The sequence below is a fragment of the Apus apus genome, chromosome 2, assembly GCF_020740795.1.
Source record: "Apus apus isolate bApuApu2 chromosome 2, bApuApu2.pri.cur, whole genome shotgun sequence".
NCBI classification, from domain to species: domain Eukaryota; kingdom Metazoa; phylum Chordata; class Aves; order Apodiformes; family Apodidae; genus Apus; species Apus apus.
The window spans coordinates 29,382,875-29,404,005 of record NC_067283.1 but is presented as its reverse complement, the minus strand read 5'-3'; the positions used below and the strand labels follow the sequence as shown (position 1 = coordinate 29,404,005).

The window sequence follows — 21,131 nt, the reverse complement described above, 5'->3', positions numbered from 1 at the left end:
GAGGCCAAGGAGAACAGAAAGGGTTTCTTCAAATACACTGCAGACAAAAATAACACTAGAGGCAATACAGATCCACTGCTGAATGAGGTGGGTGCCCTGGTGACTGAGGACACAAAGAAGGAGGAGTTACTGAATGCTGCCTTTATCTCTGTCTTTATGGCCGGAGACTGTCTTCAGGAGCCCCTGACCACTGAGGCTCCAGAGAAAGTCAGGATAAAGGAGGCGTTTGCTTTGGTTGATGAGGACTGGGGTTAGGGATCAGTTAAGCAATCTGGACATCCATAAATTCATGGGTCCTGGTGGGATGCATCTGGGGATGCTGGGAGAGCTGGTGGAAGTTATTGCTAGGCCACTCTCCCATCATCTTTGGTAAGTCGTGGGCAACAGGAGAGGTGCCTGAGGACTGGAGGAAAGCAAATGTCACTCCAGTCTTCAAAAAGTATAAGGGATGACCTGGGTAACTAGAGACCAGTAAGCCTCACCTCCATCCCTAGAAAGACGATGGAACAACTTATCCTTGCTGCTGTGTCTAGGTGTGTCAAGAATATGTGGGTCATCTGGAGCAGTCAGCATGGTTTTACCAAGGAGTTTTTAACAAGTCATGTTTAACCAACATGATAGCCTTTTATGAGGACATAACCAGTTAGTTAGATAGATGATGGTAGAGCAGTGTATGTGGTTTATCTTGATTTCAGTAAAGCATTTTACACTGTTTCCCACAGCATCCTCACAGCTAAACTGAGGAAGTATGGTCTGGATAATGGGGTAGTGAGGTGGATTTTGAACTGATTGAAGGACAGAAGTCAGAGAGTTGTGTTCAATGGGACAGAGTCTAGATGGAGGCCTGTATCTAGTGGAGTCCATCAGAAGTCAGCACTGGGACCAGTGCTATTCAATATATTTATGAATGACCTGGATGAGGGAACAGAGTGTACTGTCAGCAATTTTGCTAATGGCACAAAACTAGGAGGAATGGGTGGCACACCAGAAGGCTGTACTGCCATTCAGCGAGACCTAGACAGGCTGGAGAGTTGGGTGGGGAGAAGTGTAGAGAAATACAACATGGGCAAGTGCAGAGTCTTTAATCTGGGGAAGAAAAACCCCATGTACCAGTATAGGTTGGAGATTGACCTGTTGGAGAATAGTGTAAGGGAAAGGAACCTGGCGGTCCTGGTAGACAGAAGGATGACCATGAGTTAGCAATGTGCCCTTGTGGCCAAGAGGGCCAGTGGCATCCTGGGGTGTATTAGAAGCGGTATGGTTAATAGGTCAAGAGAGGTTCTCCTCCCCCCCTACTCTGCCCTGGTGATGCTGCATCTGGAGTATTGTGTCCAGTTTTGGGCTCCCCTGTTCAAGAAGGACAGGAAACTGCTTGAAAGAGTCCAGTGCAGAGCCACAAAGATGACTAAGGGAGTGGAACATCCCCCTTATGAGGAAAGACTGAGGGAGATGGGTCTCTTTAGCCTGGAGGAGACTGAGGGGCGACCTCATTAATGTTTACAAATATGTAAAGGAAGACTGTCAGAAGGATGCAGCCAGGCTCTTCTCAGTGATGTTCAATGATAGGACAAAAGGCAGCGGGTGCAAGCTAGCAGATAGGAATTTCCACGTAAACATGAGGAAAACCTTTCCCTGTGAGGGTGACAGAACACTGGAACAGGCTGCCCAGAGAGGTTGTGGAGTCTTCTTCTCTGGAGACATTCAGAACTCACCTGGATGCATTACTGTGTGAGCTACTCAAGGGGCTCCTGCTCTTTCAGGGGGGTTGGTATAGATGATCTTTCAAGGTCCCTTCCAACACCTAACATTCTCTGATTCTATGATAATGTATAAATGAAGGCCATTATTAAATGCCCCTTTGAGGAATATTAACATAGATTAATTTCTTTGGAAAGTCATGGTAGCTCGAACTGCAGCTTTCATTTTGTCAAAATGAAAGGTCATTTGTGTTCCAAGTTGTCTTTAAAGGAGTATCTCAATAGTTTATTTTATGCATCTGGATAGGAAATGGCTTTGAATACAATGTACATAACTGAAACTAAAATGTTTCAGACTTTTCCAAAAGTTTTTTGGACATTTTGGTTGTTCATTAGCAAAACTAAAACACTAGTAAAAGTAGGATTTAACTTATTTACAATGCCCTTATTGATGCTAGTATTATAGAAAATAGTTATAACCATTAAAACATTCTTACTCCTAGATAACTTCTGATGTCATAGGATGTGATATTTATGCTGAGTAAAATTAATATTAACTACATTTGTCTTCATTAATTGCAAGGATTACTTATTACAAACATTGGCAAGACAAGTGTCTGCTTACTGTGCAGCAAATTTGAGAATACTGGCTTGTCATTTAGGATTGATTGCATTATTTAAGTAGCTGAGCAAAGCAGCACTTTACAGACAGGTGCTCTTTGATTTGCAAATTTATAAAAATCTAGGAGCAGCTTTCAGCCTACTTCATTGTTGGTTTTTAAGGTTAAATGTTTAAGGGTGAATTGACTATGCTTTCATTTAGACCAAAGATTTATTTAGAACTTTTTGTCTCATTAAGTAAATTGAGGTATTGCTATCAAAACCTGGTGTGGTTCTCTTATCCATAAAATACTTTATGGTTAAAGAGTTCAGAGAAACTATCCTGTTCAACTTGCTTGCAATGAAATTTTTGGACCTGACTTTGATCATGTGCCTTAGCTGTCTCCTGAATTGATCTGCAGGAGCTGAAATCACCGTATCAGCAGATTCTCAAAATTACAAAGCTCTCTAGTTGTATTAAAACTATTATATACATGCAAATAAAAGCATAGTTTGCCATTTCTGCATACTTATACCTCTCTCGCATAAATGTGGTCCCATATTGCATTGCTCATTTCAAACCAAGAGCATTTATTTTAAGGAATTCTGGCTTCAGAGAAGAAAAAACCTAAAGATTGTATTTTCTCACTCTGCTTGTTTCTGCCTCTGCACTACAGCTTGCTGCACCCTTAATTTTAATTGTTAGGGCATAACTTTATAAACTAGAATAATTTGGGGAATTGTGCCCCAGTATTTAGTATAAACAATGTAGTCTTCTGGAAAACCTCATATGTGTTGGACATCCTGAGCAAACAGGACTTATGCAAGGAGATTTTATGCAGATACAGAACCTTCCCAAACAATTTGAGAACAAGATACTGGTATAATATATTCAAAGCTACCATGAAAACCTTAAGTTGCTAAACAACCATGACGCACTGAGCCTCTCCAGATGGTTAGGCAAAAAGCATGCAAGTGCATACTTGGGAGGGAGGTTTTTTTGCTAGAAAACTTAAGGAATTTCTCAGTTCCACACATCATGCGCTTCTCTAGACTTTTTCATTAGTCTTCTGCAGACTCAGATCTATGGCATGTGAAAGGCAGCAAAAATATTTCTTTAGCCCTCTGTGAAGGACCAATGAAGCACTTCTAAAGTAATTTGGACTTTTTTTTTTTTTTTTTTGCTTGGGTTTAAAATTCTGTACGTGTGAAATCATAACAAAGGGCTTCAGTTTCCTGGGTTTCTCACCACATCAAGAGCTGTATTTTGAGACTGCTTAATGGTGAAATATTATTGCATAAACCAACAGTGAAATATAGAATTGGTCGTTTTTAAAGTTGCTGGGTGTTTTTTCCTTTTTTGCTGAAGCCAGTTTTCACTGCATGTTAGTTTTGTTAAAAATGTTTACATTTCTTAATTTTTAGTAACTTCAGTAAAATAAAGAACAGTTTTTTGTTGTACCTAATTATCAACATGCTGATAATAACCTATGACTTGTTCCCCTTATACCACCTAATATAACCTTTTGGTGGAATAAATCAATGTATTTCATCTCAAATCTTTTTAATGTCCAGAAACTAGAAAAATCAGTACTGCATAACTGTTGTGTGCTGTACACTGTAAAAAGGTTTACATACCTAAATTATTTATTCAAAACAGCTATAGAGAAAGCTTGATCTGTTTAAGGAGGAAAATATATAGGAATCAGTTTTGTAAAATTGGACTAAACTACCATAAATAGGCATTCACATTTGGACATATTTTAACACTTTTCCATGTATCCATACAGTAAGTTCATAAAAGACTTTTCATGCTATAAGCCGTAACATATTGCATGATGTGTTTGGTTTTTTTTAATACGGATCTTATGATTCATAAAGAGTATCTTTTTCAGCCTTTAAATACTCAGTAAGATGAGATCTAGTTCCATTTTTTAGTCTAGTTTGTATTTCAGTTAGCCATTACTGCAGACCCTAGGCTTTAACTTGTGAGCAATTGATATCAAACACTGTTTATATGAACTAACTACGTTAAGTTTTTTGGATAACAAGTGTATTTCAGAGAATATTAACCCCCTGTTTTTCATGGAAATACTGGTCATTGCCATGTAGTATTTGACTGGGTTTTACACTCCAGGAAGGAGACTGACCTCTTTGCACTGTGTATGAAGATTAGTATACATTCACCTTTAAAGTTACAAATTTGAATAACAATAGTACTAAAAGCTTTGTGTGATCAAGATGATCTGCTAGGGTCTATTCTGTTCAGTCTAATACCTTTATGTACAGTTTAATTCCATTCTATTTTGGTGGAACCCTTTTAGATACTCAGAGAAACCACTATGGTGAGGGTAGGCTTGTTACAAGTAACTTGTTAAGCTAGCTCGTAATTCTTAGAGGCTTCTCAGCTGTCCAGTTATTTTCAAACTACCTGTTAAATAGGTTTGTCTCAGTTTGATTCAAAAATTTTGTGCCATTTTCCTTATGACCTCACTGTTCTATAAGGCAGTCTGGCTCTTTTACATTAGCTGTGGACTTCAGGGAGAACCAGGCTATGTGTAGGAACTTCCATTAGACTCTTCTGCTACTTCTTCATAACCTGAATGCCCTCAAAGGCAGTACAAATATTTAGTATGCTTAAATACCTGAAAAGAGTAGCATAACTCTCACTGTCCTCCTACCAGGGTAGCTTTTAGCCAGGATCCACAAGCATGCACTATAGTTGCTGTACTTGCCTCCCCACAGCCATGTCATACTTAGACAAACCTTTAAGGTCTGAACTGGATCCCAAGTACTTACTGGTTCAAGGATATTGCCTAGGCAGGCAGAGGAGAATGGGAGAAGGAAGTTTGATGCAACCTCCATAGAAGCATGTGTGGAATTAGGGAGTTTATGCACTTTGCCAGGACTGCAGTCCAAGACATATCACCAAATGGTGACAAGATCTGAAGACCAAAGAACAACAAATTCTTGAAACCATTACCCGCGCAAACTGTGGACAAAGACTTTGCCCTCAGCATATAGCACTTCCATTTACTTGATATTTATTGATTTAGAAGTTAGATCAGGCATTTGGCAGTGAGAGCTTGGTTTTCTTTCCATATTGGAGAGTTCTACAGCTTGTATACCGAATACTATGAACAAATATCTTAGTCATCCAGAGACTCTCTGAACTCATCACTTCTTACATTCACTGGAGATATATTCATTTTGAATATGCATGCCAGTGGTATTGGTAGGGGCTCTTCTTTTTCTGGATGGCAGGCAAGTAATGAATTTTGTCCGCTCAGGGGAAAAATGGGAGATGGAATAGAAGAAAAGGGCACTGACAGTGATCCTAGAAAATTACGTCAGAGAAGGAAGTTCTGGAAGAAATTCCAGAGAGGGAGAGAATTTGTGTTAGTGGTAAAGAGCTGCCTTTCAAGTAATGTGGAGTGTACCAGTTAACTATCCTTTTTTAAGGCAGAAAAACCCAGAGGTTTGGCTCATTTTCAACATATCAAATGGAGAAAATGGTGAAGGTGAAGAATGTCAATGGTAATGCAATTAGAAAAGGTGAACTGGGCAATCCTGAAATCTTTCCAAGGAAGAAGCTTGACAAATTAAAAACACTTTAAATTGAAGTCTTGAGTTTTGAGGAGATGAAGAAAACCTGTGTCTGACAGCTGTATGTCTGTGTAGTTGGTTATAACACAAGTGAAGGCAAAACCAAGAAAATAAAGTAGAAGGATTCAGAAAACATTTTGGTCAATGCAAGAAAAGAAAAAAATGCAGATATTGAGCAAAAGTAAAGAAAGTTGCTTTTAGGCTTATAAGAAAAAGCAAAGAGGCTGTATAAAAGATGTGAAGGAGAGGATCTTCAAAAGTTTGTTGTGAATGAGTGGAGAGAGACAGAATATCTGTAGCTGAATAACATCTAGCCCTAGTTTATGAGTATGTTGGGGGGTTTTTATAAATTAATATTTGTTTTTCCAATAGGGAAGATAATAAATAATATTATATTGCAAAAATTTAAATTTCAAATTGAAAATATAATAAATGAGGGAAACAGTGACCTTTTTCAATTAAGAGAAAAATATTCTTTCGGAGTGTAAATCAATGAGAGATGTTTCAGTGGTTTGCATACTTCTTATAAAAATAAATATCTGCTATGGAAACAAATGAATAACATAAATATGTATTAAAATTATAAGGCTCTGTTGCCAAGGCTTTGACTAACAAGTTATGGGAAGTTGCTAAGGAGAAGTCAGGTGAACATTTATTATTTGATCCCTATCAGACAAATGAGCATCTAAAATGGGTGGTGATACAAGATTTGGCTTGAACCCAGGGAAGATTTCAGAGAACTGTGTAAACTGCTGCATTTCAAGCATAGCTTCATAAAGGTAGGGAGCGAGATGTACTCAGCTTCTTTTGTCATTAATAACAAAAGATTTCCACATGGTGATTCAGAACAGAAACTTGTGCCTTTTTGAAGAACCTTTCCAAAGAGCTTTATACGCTGAGCATACTGGGAGGATACAGAGATCATTCTGCCAGTTTAGGCACCTAAAATTAAAAGCTAAAGTTTAGCCGCTGAGAATACTACTCTAATGCCAACAAAATTATAATACCCAAAGGTTTTGGGTTTGGTTTTTTTGTTTGTTTAGGTGCTTTGCTGGGTTTTTTTAGGATGGTATTTGAAAACCATAAGTTGAATTTAATTTTTTGAGACAGTGCACAAGCAATTATTCCTTACCCCAAATCCACCTTTTTCTTTACGTAGTTTTTAGTGTGATAGCAATCATTAGTATTTCACAAAAAAAGGCTTAGTAATTGATTGGGGGGGGGGGGGGGTGAGTGAGTTACTTATTTTTCACTCCTCAGAACTGGAAAAGTGCTGGGCAGGAAAGTTCGGGTGCTCATTTTTAGCTAGAAAGGCTCTTAATTGAAACTTTGTTTATTCGCTTTTTACTGGATATTTGTGAGCCATTGCTGTATGTTCATGAAGAAAAGCTAAAGCAACAGCAAATTTCATTGTGTTACTTATATTTATTTTCAATCTGAGCTGTGTCCTTGATTGTGTTATTCTCAAACTCATTCAGCAGAATAATTTGGGACCACTTCAACATAGTTCTCCATCTGCAGTTATCCAAAATGCTACTAAAGGTTTACCACAGAGTTCTTTTTAAGATACTTCATACACTCTCTATATGGCTATGTTGGCTAATTGCCGTGTGATCACTTTTCTTCTCTTTTTAGTGACCACATAAACACTCAGCATGGATCTAGAACAGCCCTTCTCTAGTTACAGTAAATTTAGGGTGACCAAATATAAAAGAAAGGAAGATGTGCTTAGTGACAGAGTGTATCCTCAGCAGACCTCATCTTACAGGGTACATGTCCTCTGTGTTGTATTGAGTCATGGGGCACAGTTTGGTTTAGTCATCTAGTCTGTTAATAACCTAACTGCCTTATCTCCCAGACTTCTTTGATGGGCCTTGAATTTGATTAGTGAGTTAAAAATAGATACGTATATAGTCATTTAGCATAGATTTCTAACAACCAAAATAGCTCCCTGAGATACTGGTAGAAAGGGTTGTCTTAAAGGGCTGGTCCATGGACTGGTCCCTACACAGCTGGGACATATGGTCACCCTATGGGAGCTGATTGATAGTAAACTCTGATGAGTCAATTTGTGTACATGGCCACATGTTATAGAGTTATACATAGGCAGAACATAGGGGTGAGTTGTGTTTTTTGGGTTTTTTTTCTGCAAAATGGATTCCACTTTGAGTCTGCGTGAAACATTTCTGCTACCAAAATATGTTTATATAATGTCAGAAACTCAGCAGACATTTGACTTCAAATGAAAAGGAAGAGGAAATATGCTTACATTTGAAGGTCTGTTCTAAATATTTTGTTATAATTTCCCCTATGTAACATCCTCTGCTCTTTTGCCTGTTTTTTTTAAATACTGTAGTTACTGATATTTCATCCGTGATTTAGAGATATTTCCTATTTAAATGAGTATTTAGTATATGAGCTGTCACTTGACTTAGTAATACAGGTACAGCTGAAATGTATTTAATGTATTTAAACATGACCATCAGATGGCTGGCTGTCAAGAATATCACTGACAAAACAAATAGATTTACCTTAACAGTTTCTGTGTTTTTCATGGAAAATCAGAAACAAGTTTCTTAGTTGTTTGTTTGGTTGTTTTTTTTCTCAGATTTTTCCTTAAGACAGGGAATTATCATTGTCTTTTAGTAAAGCTATATCTTGAAAGCTCTTCTGATTCCTAACTTTCTCAAGCTCTCACCTTTCTTAGATATAATGGCTCAGAGTATCAGTAGAAACTAAGTTGATTATAATAACTATGGTTTCACCAAAACCTAATGTATTTCAGGAATTTTCTGGGAAGCTCTCTTACTTTGTTTCTGAGGTTAATGCATGCAATTTAAAAAAAAATACCTGGGAGTCAAATACGAAATGACAGCTTCATTTAAAAAAGGCAGGGTGTGAAGCTTCTGGAGTACCTATTTCTACACTTGGTCATTGAATGGTTCAGTACTAGCCATATTATTTGCTTTTCTGAAACTTGATTACTATGGGGTGGGAAATACTAAAATAAAGGATGCATATGTGTTTTTTGCCTTTTGTGTGTATGTGCAGAAAGTGGAATGCATAATCATAGTGATGTTTGTTTATCTAGAAAATAATTTTTAGCTTAAGTCACTACATAAACTTAATCTATATTCAATAATATTTCTTGTACATCTGTACTATTCCACATTAATAACTGATGTGAGCTAACTGGTAGTTCAAGTTAGATTTGCATTCTGATCCAAAGATTACAGGTTGCTGAATTATCCCTTAAGCTTCCTAGCCTTGTGGATACGTTAAGCTTTAATTAAAGAAGCATCTTAGAAAAAAAATAATCAGATCATTTATATCCTAAGAAGTTGCACATTGGTCATTTGTTTGTTCACCAGCATAAAAATTATTGTTTAATGGGAATTTTAATCACAGCAAGCTTATAGATAGACATATATTAAATGCATTAATCTTTCTATAAGGTTATTCACAATGTATAAGGTTACTCCTCTGAAAAGACTGCTTCAGATTGCTTTCCGGTAATGCTAATACCCATTAAAAAGATGAATATATATGTGTGTAAGTCAATCATGAGGTATTAAAGAGGTGTAGCAACTTAAGCTTCTTTTCTTCTTGGCAGGTCACTTTGAGAAATGTCCTAGTTCAATTAAAATATTTTTTCCATTTCCTAGGAGTAGATTCAGATATGCTCTCTCTGTTCTCTATCTTATCTTCACTGTCAGGATTTAAAACAAACCTGAGTGAGATATAAGAAGGATAGTCCAGCTACTTCAGACTCTGAACAAGTTCAAATTAAGGGTGTATATATGTGTTCATTGCACATATGTCTAGGTTAAATATTTGGAAAGTACAGAGGTACATTTTTTAAGAGTTTGTATACAATTTTGTAGAATTTCAGCTGCACTTTGTGTTCTTCAAACAGCCACTCCTTCATCTCTGCTTTCGAAATTCTGCAGTAGTGAGTCAAAACAATCTAAACAAGAGAGGCATACAAAAAAGAAGAAATTGTGCTAGTTTTTTTCAGATTAGATTGGTGATACGATAAAGTAAAAGTTCAGAGAAATTACCATCATCTAGGCTATTGTCATACATTATGTGTGACATGTAAATGATTGTAAAAATATTCTATGTCTTAAAAAAGAAATTAATTATTTTAGAATAATAGCATACAACTCAAATATTCATATAATATTCTCAGAAAAAACAAAATTGTCTCATTAGTTATGTAGTTAAGCTTTAAGTGTTTTGCATTCAGCATTACTTTGCACACCGGCATTTATTTTGATGCAAAAGTGTTCTTGAAAAATCTCCATTTTTGAATGCTTTGGTGAAAAATATTACAATGCTTTAGGTATAAAATGAGCTTTGTGACAAAAGCGTAGGTGTAGTGAAATGTGCTAGTTTTGTATTACAGTGATCCAGTAAGACCTTCCTCCTCCTTTCACCTTGCGACAGGCCTGACAGCATTGTGTCTCCTCTGATTATTATTATTATTAATTATAAAGCTCTTGCAAATTTTAGCCACTTATGGCATGTTACTTTTAAAAATGGAATTTATTTAGATTCAGTTATAGTACTGGTGGAAAATTGTATTTCAGGCTACCATATGTATCAGTTTATTAATAAAAAATAATAAATAATGGGCATAGTTGATATTAATTATAAACCAGTATCTGATTGCCAAATGATCTTTCTAAAAGGCCTGCCCACTTGTTACCTTGCTAGGTAGTATCATGAAGCATGTGAGTTTGCTTCACTGACTCCTGGATTTTCTCTTTTACATCAGTTTTGTTATCAAATGGAAAAAATATTTTCTCATATTTTACTGGCCATCCACAAGATCACAGTAGCCCCCCAGCACCAGCTTGCGACACCAGGAAAGGTCAGAATATTGAAGTGACAATATGGAAACAATATTTGACTTACTATGCATGTGGATATTGCTCTGTTTCTCAGAATAGTTAATTAGATTATTTTAATATAGTTTGTGACACAAAAAATAAATTAATTCTCCATGGTACAACAGCAGTTTTATGTTCTAAGTAGCTTAGATCCCTCTTTTTCAAATGGGTGATTAGAATCCGCCAAGATGAATCCTATTTCAAATGCAGGTAGGACCAGATGGAGGACCAGAGGTAGGACCCTCTTCTCTCCTTACCCAGAAATACAAAGCTTTCAGTGTTTGTTCCTCAGGATTCAGGGATGGCATCTGATAATTCTTCCTGCTCTTAAGAGACAGATCTTGCATTCTGACCCCCTTTTAAGTTCATGTTACTTTCCATTCATCTGATCCTTTTCATTTGTTTATACTAGGCAGACAGTATGCTACTGTCATAGAATCATATAATCATCAAGGTTGGAAAAGACCTTCAAGATCAAGCTCAACGGTCCACCATATAACCCTTAACCACTAAGCCATCCCCTGAAACACCATGTCTACCTATGTTATTAGTACCTCCAGGGATAGTGCCTCCACCACCTCCCTGGGCAGCCTGTTCCAATGCCTCACCACTCTTTCTGTGAAGAAATGTTTCCTAATATTCCATCTGAACCTCCCCTGGTGCAACTTGACCCCGTTTCCTCTTGTCCTATTGCTAGTCACTAGGGAGAAGAGGCCAACACCTACCTCACTACAACCTCCTTTCAGGTAGTTGTAGAGAGCAATGAAGTCTCCCCTCAGCCTCCTCTTCTCTGGGCTGAACAGCCCCAGCTCCCTCAGCCTCTCCTCATAAAACCTGTTCTCCAGACCCCTAATCAGCCTTGTTGCCCTTCTCTGCACCGTAGTTCAGCACCTCAATGTCCTTCCTATACTGAGGTGGCCAAAGCTGCACACAGTGCTATCTTAACAAATAAAATCTGATAGACATTGAAAAACAGAAAACAGTGTAGTTTTCCTTTTTTTTTTTTTCTTTTCCCCATAAAGCAAAGGATTATTTTGCTAGCACACATCGTCTGGTTTCAGATTTTCCTGCTGCACTGAGTTATCATTGGTAAGAGGTTACCTGTGTCCATTTACCACTCTGGTTCAGTCTCCATTAATAAAAATAGCCTTTCAACAATTTTTTTTTTAATTAAATCTGTCTTGACATTTGCCTGTCTTGTATTGTGCCCATCAAAATTAGCTTTGTGGATTACTTTTTTTACCTCTCAGCTCATTAAGTTAGTTGATTTGTTTTGGAGTCAGAAAATATTCAGGCAGGGAGGGGAAAATTTTTATCAAATCAACTTTGCATGGAAAGAACTGCCTGTTTGCCATCTGCAGTGGGCATTGATCCCTAGCTTGTTTGTGGCTTGCATTTGTTATGCATGAGTAAGCACATTAGCCTTTTCATTTCATTCATTAGACAGTTAGTCCTTGATTAGTGTTTCCTAGTTTCAGTCAAATATGCTACTTCTCCTTTATTCATTTTGTCTTGGGTCTGTCTTTTGCTTCAGTGTGTAGAAAATTAATGGTTAGCCACGACAGTAGTCTTTGTATTTCTTTTAATATAGATCTGGCTAACAAATATACTTTTCTAATGCTGGCACATCTGATGTGGGATAAAGTATGAATGATGGGTCTCTCTAAAGTTAACGGAGTTATTATTTTAGTTCAGCTGGCAGGCTTTGTTTATAAGTCTGGTGTCTCAGGGTTTACTGTCAGCTTTATTTCATCCATCTCCAAGAACTGTGGGATCACCTGAATTCTTGTGGATATTTGCTTTATAAAGTTGCATTGCAAATAAAAATAAATTTAAAGTAATGCTGAGTGCAGTTTGAGAATATAAAACTGAAAGTTTCAGATGACAGTTTGGATGACAGGACAGAACAACAAGGCATTTTATGACTTAGCACTAGTTCATTCTCTAGGGGGTTTTGCTGCCATTTCCTTATGGGACACTAAAATGTTAAATGGCTATTTCATTCTTAAATATAATAGAAAAATAAATAAATAGTGATGTGAATATGCAGAAGGCAACAAACTATGCATCTTTAGAAGCTACATAATAAGATCGTGAATAAAAATGAATTTTTCAGTGGAGCCCATACATTTAGTGATGCCACTAAATGATTTTACTTGATCAGTGATTGTAAGTTTTGCCTAAAAATCTATGCTATGCTACATCTTTATGTAGATAGAGTGTGTGTAAAATATTATGACTTACTTATTTGCCTTTTATTCATAATCTTAAAAGTTTATTTAAATGTTATCAGTCTGTCGAAACAATTTTGTATTTTATACAGTATTTAAGTTCACATATCTGTTTTTCAAAGTACTCACAGGCCAGTAAGCAAAACCTAAAGGTTGGACCAGTCTGTTCTCCAGAGAGTCCCTTGCTTAACATCCTAGTAAATAAAAACCTACCATAGTCATAAAGTGTTGCAGCCATGTGTGATGTTAGTGGCTACCTACATATTTGCACAAAATCCTTGCCTGCTTATTTGAGATTGATATTAACATTGATTTGTCTAAATAAAGATTATTTTAAACAAGATATTTTAATTGTGTTAGGAATCAGAAATATGATAAAATTCAAGTATTTTATTTTGGTTTTCCCCCAAATGCTAATTCTCACAGTTTGAAAATAACTTAACGTGTTGCTAGATGTTGTTTTAACACTGAATGTAATACTTCTCAAATTCTTAGCTTTTATATTTCCATAATAATTTAAGTTGCTATGTAATATATTTTTTTCATAGGCATGATAGTTGATTATAGTGATAGTTTTATTCATAGTTTTTGTCAAACTCTTTTTACAATGAAACTGGAATTAACTTATATTTCTTACTAACTGAATTAACTCTTCTTATATTTATATCCTTATATATGCAGCCTTTTACAACATAAACACATAATCCAAATGGATTTCTCTGCGCTTACTATCTCCTGCAAGAATGAAGACTGTAGACCTCATACTCTCACGTCATTTAATAGATAATTTAAAGATGAAAAAACTTTTCACTTTCTTAATTCCCAGTTTGTAAATTTTTGATTAATTAGTATGCAAATATTACATGATCTGGAGTGAGGAAAATATTTTCATACCGATTAAAGAGATAGATATAAAAATGCTATGAAAGCTAATTCTAGCACATCCGTTCCAAATATTCTGTTTTCAGCAACTCCCATCACCACAATGGGTTGATTCTTTTTAAAATGTTGTATACGTGTAAGTATTTTATACAGCTATTTCATTTCAAATACACGTTACTTTAATGCACTATTAGCATAATTTACTACATTTTAAAATATTTTATAAAATGTGTTTAATTTAAGTAATTAATCTATTTTTTATATTAAAAATTCATTTTCCCCCCACATGATTTCTTATCCTGACATACAGCAAATGGGTCTTCTTTTAGAATTTATTCCCATTTTTTATCAAATTTTAGAAAAAGCTATTCAATGGCTATATGCAAATATCAAGCTATATGCCTACGAAGTAACTGCTCAATCTATCACTCACCTTTACTAAAGGAATAGATTTCATAGACTTTATTTGGTGTTCCAACAAGAAGGAAGTATATGAGTGGTCATACTGTAAACCTTCACCAGATCTAGATAATATTTGCTGTACAGAAGTGAAAGACAATTTCAGTGAACGTAACTATCATGTCTGATTTCTAAAAAGGAATAATAGAGGTTGTAACAACTGTAATAAATTATAAATTTCAGATATATCCCATTTTTGGAACGCTGTGCCTGTAAGCTTTCTAAGTGTTAAGAGTATTGGTTTTGTTGAAAAAGATAGTTCACAAAATACCTTAAAAATTATATGCCTTGTTTACAGTTTCAGTCTTCTGTAATTTTCCTGTCATAATAGATTTACGGTTTTCTTTTTTTCCTGTTAGGATGCTTCAATTGCCCACAGATTCCATATCATGAGGGAAAAACATCCAGAGAAGTTCAACAGTAGGTAAGAATCTAAAAATATTTGCATATGAAACGATTATTTCCATGCTATTAAGATATGTTCTCTGAGGGGTTAAATTTTGCACATCCTTTAAAATATTGATTCTTACAAGATAAAGGCAGTTGGTGAATTTTAAATTAAATATATGCTTCCAGACTTCTTCTAGTATAATTGTTTTGTATCTGGTATTTCAACTGAAATGAATAGCAATATAAATAAACTCTTCTCACATGCGAAATGTTTGACTTGTAAGACTAGCATGGACAAGATGATGCATTGTGGTATCTTAGGATCCCTGAATTGACACTTTGCCATTAGGCACTGAAGAACACTTATTAGACAGCTGCAGATGGTGATCCTTATGTTTCATTCCCACACGCACACTCGTACATTGACAGGGGGCTTTTCCATATATACTCTTAGTAAGGGCAAGTGAATGCCATTTTACACATAAATGCTTTTATCATGAAACAGCTTTGGATATGTAAAAAAGTCAGGAATGAGACTGCATCTGTTCCTTGTGTTGCTTTCTGAATTTGCAATGTTATCTCAGAGCTTTTCTGGAGATTAAAAATGTATTACAACATATACTGTAAATTCACCTTTCAAAATGTGGTTTGTTGAGCAGATTATTCATAATGCAATGCTTATGTTTGTCCCTTCTTATTTCGGTAATTTAGCACATAAGTTGTGATGGGTAAAAGCAACATTTCAGAAACTTTGATTAACATTTAAACACACATGGGGAGAGGACAGCAAGATACAGAGTTATTTGGAATAAATGGAGAATATCTAGAAATAATTATTAACACTGATGTTTTGACATTGTGAGTCTACCCATAGACTTTCTTTAGCTTTCCTTGGAGGTGACCTGGAAAGTCTTGTGTAGATGCAAATCTTTGTAGACCTTAGGATGGTAAAACATGCTGTTTGTGCTGTCATTTTACAGCTGTACAGAATGGTGTTTGAATATGTTTGAATTTCATCTAACTTACTACTGTTTTCATGTTGAAAGTACACATTTTACATTTAACAGTCAGAGTTGGGGGCTGTTTTTTTAAAATATTCATTCTGTTTAGCATCTATGCAATGACATACTATGACCCTGAGTGTATGTTTCATTTGAAGTTCCACAGTAAACATTTATTTTGTATGATCCCCTCTTCCTACCTCCAGTACTTCTCATTCTGAAAGAATTCTGCTATGAAAAGATCTGAACTCAAGCCTGATCTGCACATCCCAATGTATTATACTTGTTCAGCAATACTTGAGATATTGGACATTTAGCAAATGCAGATATTCCAGGCCCTGACGATGAAGCTAGTTTATCAGTGGTCTTTCTGCATATTTTCAGCAGTTGGCAATTATAATTTATAAAAAGCTCAGCTAATAACATGAGTTTCAGATCAGATTTCATGTCACAATAAATCATATGCCATTAATAACATCTGCTAGCAGACTCACCTTGAAATTCATCTATATTTTAAGAAACCTGATGTCTCTAACATTATCTTAAGGAAATTAATTAAAAAAATATATAGTTTCAGTCTCTATGTGCTTTGGCACTGCTATATTGAAAGAACATGAAAATAGCAATGATTCTCTGGGTATTGAAAGACTATTCAAAAATATTATGCATTTGTAAAAAATAATATAAAGATTTGAGTGAAGTATTGTAATAGAGACTGAGGTTTAAAAATGTTTCTTATTTGAATGAAACATGCAGAAATGCAAATTTCTATTTTTGTTGAATACAATTTTCCAAATTGTGTTATTGCATGGTTTGTTCCTCAAGCAGTTATTTGCAACACTCCATAGTATGTTGCAGCAGTGTTTTCCTGCAGTGTGTGAAAATAAAACCCTTTTTTAGGTGTCTGCTAAATCACACGACTTTATTCACCAGAGTGTGGAATTTGATGTGCAATCTAAATTATTTAGGATCAGAAAGTCCAGCTCAAGTCAGTTTCATAGTGGGCTCCATAGTTTGTAGCACTTACTCATTTGAAAATCCTGCATTGTCCCAGGTAAATACTTCCTGTGATTTAAAAAATCAATTCTTTTGTGCTTTTGTATTTCTTGACACTGATCCCAAGTTTCATGTGTAAATAGAGCATGCCAACAGGGAAACTCCTGACACATTGTACTTGTGTGTGAAAGCAGAATCTTCCTGTACTTGCTTACCTTCTCACAAGGAAGCTGAGAGCATATCCCAAAGCTTGGGTGGACTTTTTTGATGACTAGTAACCCAGATTGTAGAATGCTTTGGAGGTAGGTGGCTAATTATTAGGAACTCGTTTTGAAACTGTTCATAGGTATTGGACACAAAAACTTGGTACTACTCCCTTGTTGAAAGAAGAAAGAAATTAAGGTGTGGATTTCTAAACTGCCTGCAGATTCTTAAACATTGAGGGTTTTGGAAAATCTCAGATTAGGCATAAATACTTCTGAATTAAAAATCCACATTATCTGTTTTTTCTAAATCTTCAGTTTACTTAGCAGCTACCTTGTGACTTTTATTTTCAGTGAAGCACCTGTTTATTTCAGCCTCTTACTAAATTGAAATCCAGTTCTTTTGTAAAAAGACTCTTCTTTGTTCAGAAGCTTAAATTTCACTGAAAAACACTTAATACATGCCTTAATCACTTGAAAATGTTATACTTGTAAGCTGCAATATGGGATGTCTCTATATTGTTTTCCAAATAAGATTCAGCATAAATGTGTAACAATTATTTTAAAATATTCATTACTTGTTCCTAAAAATGGATCTGTAGTTTTTTTCTTCTAGTGATGGTCAAATAGGAAAGAATGGAAGTGAGAACACAGAAGCATCCCCACCTCTGTCAAAGGAATGAATCCTAATATGCCATTTTAAGTAATGGTATCTTGAGATCATTAGCATACATTATTTGAAACCAGTTCTGGCACTGCATTAAGATTTAAATGTGTTCATAAAAGCCAGAATCTCAGCTGTCACAGTACCCACTATATAGGTCTGAAGTGCTGAGAACCCTGTACTTGAGAAAGCAGGGTACACTTCCCAGCATCTCTTGTTCAAGAGTAGGGTCAGATTTTCTGATTTCAGTATGTAAGGGCAGAGTTAACCCTAGGGGGAAGAAAACTTGCAAAGGACAGAATTTCAAGTAACAGTATCATTAGACTAGGACATACTGTTGAAATAAGGATTCAGTTAGGCCAAAATGCCCTGCAGGGAGATCTGTGCAAACACCATAGACTCAATGCTAGGAATAACAGATGTGTAAGCAATGTGACTGGAATATGCACGGGGAAGCAAATAATAGGTTCAAAAAAATATAATTCAGATTGATATTAACCATTCTAAAATAATATTCAGTTAAATTAGGCATTCTAATTTGACTCTCTGGCATCCTGTACCATAAAAGATATTTCTTAATCTCAGTAAAATCAAGTAGGATTTATAAATTCCATTTACAGTCTTAAGTACATCATCTTTGAGGATTTCAAACATCAGTTTATTTTCCTCTTTCATGAATAACAAAACCTAAAGCAGAAAAAGATCCTATTCCCAATAGCTCAATCTGTATGATATTCTTGACCATGTACTTTTGACATTCCCTTACAGCTTGCTAAATTATGCTTTTATTTTGTTCCAATAGGTATGCACTTCACCTGTCAGAAAATTTTTAAGTAATCAAAAGTACTATCTGTGCAAGTGATTTCCAAGAGAATAACTGTTCTTTTAATGAATATGAGTAAAGAAGGTTATGCTTTCGTTTTGACCTACACATTATGTGACACTGATTTAATCTGGAAAAGCTACAGAGAGAACAGGTGGGAGAAATGGCAGATCAACAAATATTTAGCAAGTTTTCCCATGTGTCCAAAATTGAGTACTGCACTATACAATGTAGTCATCATAGTATCCTAACTTGGCTGACCTCAGGAAAAAAAGAAGTCCTGTCATGCAAGCACTGTGTTCAAAAGCCGTATTGCAAAAGATTTCTAATCTAAACCAAAACACAATTATTCCACTTCGATATCGGATATTCCCCAAATCAACTGCTTTTGAGAGCAAGTGCTAGTTCCAGTTTCATGACTGAACACCACAGATTAAAGATCATTTTGCATAAGGCAACCTCAGTTCAACAGTAAATTATTTGTCATGGGGTAAATAAAATATTTAATTCTCACAAGTGTTTGTCCTTTGTTTTATTTAGCTTTATTTAGCTTTGAACTGAGAAGTCAAACTGTTTTATTTCAAAAGGAATAGAACTATTTTGGTATTTTCATTATTCTTCCAGTTTTTCAGCTTAGGTAAGGAAGTCTCTTGGGTTGAATCACAACTGCATATTTGCAGTGAATTTACTAATCCACATAAAGTTCCTAACTTGAATTGCAGACATTTCAGTCTCTTTCCTTCAACATCTCCTGCCTTCCTGGTTGTGACTGAGCTGAGAACTCTTACAAAGAAGACACTAGCCCCACAGAGAGACCAGATTGCAGACATCTGTTACCTGTCCCATTGAACCCAAAGGTTTCTTTTCATAAAAGGATAAGACTCCAGGGAACAATACCTCTGAACTCAGACAGTATTACTGCATTCATGGTCATCAGAAGAAGCAAACAAGGCAAAAATACTTATGGTAGACTATGAAATATTTTCACATAGGCAAGAGATGGCTTGTAGATAGACAGTTTACTCTGTTCTAAGATTTGTAGACAGAAAGAAAAAAGAAAAATTAATCAACATGTTCTTTTGTCAGACTTCAAACATGTAGTAGCTTATCTTTAGAAAAAGTGCCTGAAGTGTATAATGTGTACTTGAGTTTAGTGAGCTGGGATAAAAGAGGATACTTGGAGAAGAATACTGATTCAACCTACCTATTTCTGTTGTTTACAGAGTAAACTACAGCAGTCTGCATCTGCAGTACCTGCACATCTCTTTAATACAAGATTTCATATTTTTATCCTTTCTTTAGAATGTGTTCATGGGTGAAGGCCCTCTGCTTGAGAGACTTCTTACTCTCTTAAGCATTATTAGTGACTATCTGGGGGGCTGGTGTGACTGGGGAAGCTTAGGTTCAGACCAGAGGCAGTGTGCTATATAAACTATTCTAAATAGATGTCTCTAAGTCCCTGTCACTTCAAAGTCCATTTGTGAAGGCAATGTGCTGTATCAGACCCTAAGCAGAGCAGTTAATTCATGTGTATATTCTCAGGGTCCTCAGCTGTCAAATTCACCACTGCAGGACTAAAATGGGGTCAGCTTTTGCGCTGTTATACTTATCTGGGCTGTCTGTTCATTGGGCACTTCCATTGGAGGGGGCTGTTGTGAAACATTTGCTGTTGTGCACTTTTAAAAACAAACAAATAACTTAAATGTTTACTGTTAATACTGACAAGATACAGAAATATTTTTTCTTTTAGGAGAAGTTGTGTTTTAAAGATTTGTCATGATACCCAGTTGCTAAAGAAACAGTTGCTCTAGAAATTGTCGAGTAAAATGTATAGCAATGTTAAAGGGTGAAAATCACTGCATTGTGTAGGAGAAAGTATTGTGTAACATGGTGCACAATCATATAGAGGGATTGGCCCAGCATGCTTTCTGCAAGTAACAAACTTTTCATTCACATCAGGTCTATCCGTATGCTATAGGCCAAGGTCAATAAAATGTAATTTTCCTCAACTGATGTCAGGCTGGAAAAGGAATTTACTGAAGATGATGTTTCGTTGTTCAGAGTAGGTCATTGAACCTTTTCTATGGATTGAAGTGGCTATTGGATGTCCTACCAATTCTTTAATTAATTAAAATTACTGCCCTTTATTACAATACATTAAAGGTAAACTTCACTATATAGAAGTTAAATCTTGGGTCTCTTTCACTGTTTAGCCACACCATTTGAAATAACAATTAATAATACAACGATAGAAAAAGCTTTCCAGCTACTTTCATTTGTAGTAAATTCACATGTGAAGGGAGTCTATAATAGACATGAGAAACACTGTAACAAAACTACTAAACTACAGCTTGCCATTTATTGCTTGCTGATCAAGGTATTTCTATGTAAATGAATAAGGTTATTTTCCCTGCTTTTCATGAGCACAATAAAATGCATTGTGATACAATTGTTTTTATCAAACATTGCTTACTTTTTTGGATGGAAATTTATAATCAGAACTAGTGAAGACAAAGTAAATTTGAAGCTGATTTTGAAACTTAATTTTGGGTCAGTTTTCAAATCTCTGAAGTAAATGACAAATCTTTACATAAGTTTCATGTGGATATACATCATGTTTACAACAGATGCTGGGCTTTATAAACAGATAAGCAGCAGCCATTTCTAATATATATTCCAAAAAC

At 35.6% G+C, this 21,131-nt stretch overlaps 1 protein-coding gene across 7 annotated transcripts in view; it reads left to right on the top strand.

The window, feature by feature from the left end:
- DGKB (diacylglycerol kinase beta) overlaps positions 1–21,131 on the top strand; it is a 356,804-nt gene that overhangs the window by 204,353 nt on the left and 131,320 nt on the right. For all 7 annotated transcript variants that reach the window (XM_051609482.1, XM_051609481.1, XM_051609483.1 and 4 more), the window contains one exon: positions 14,730–14,794. In XM_051609482.1, coding sequence (XP_051465442.1) covers positions 14,730–14,794 — 65 coding nt within the window. The remainder of the gene's footprint in view (positions 1–14,729; positions 14,795–21,131) is intronic.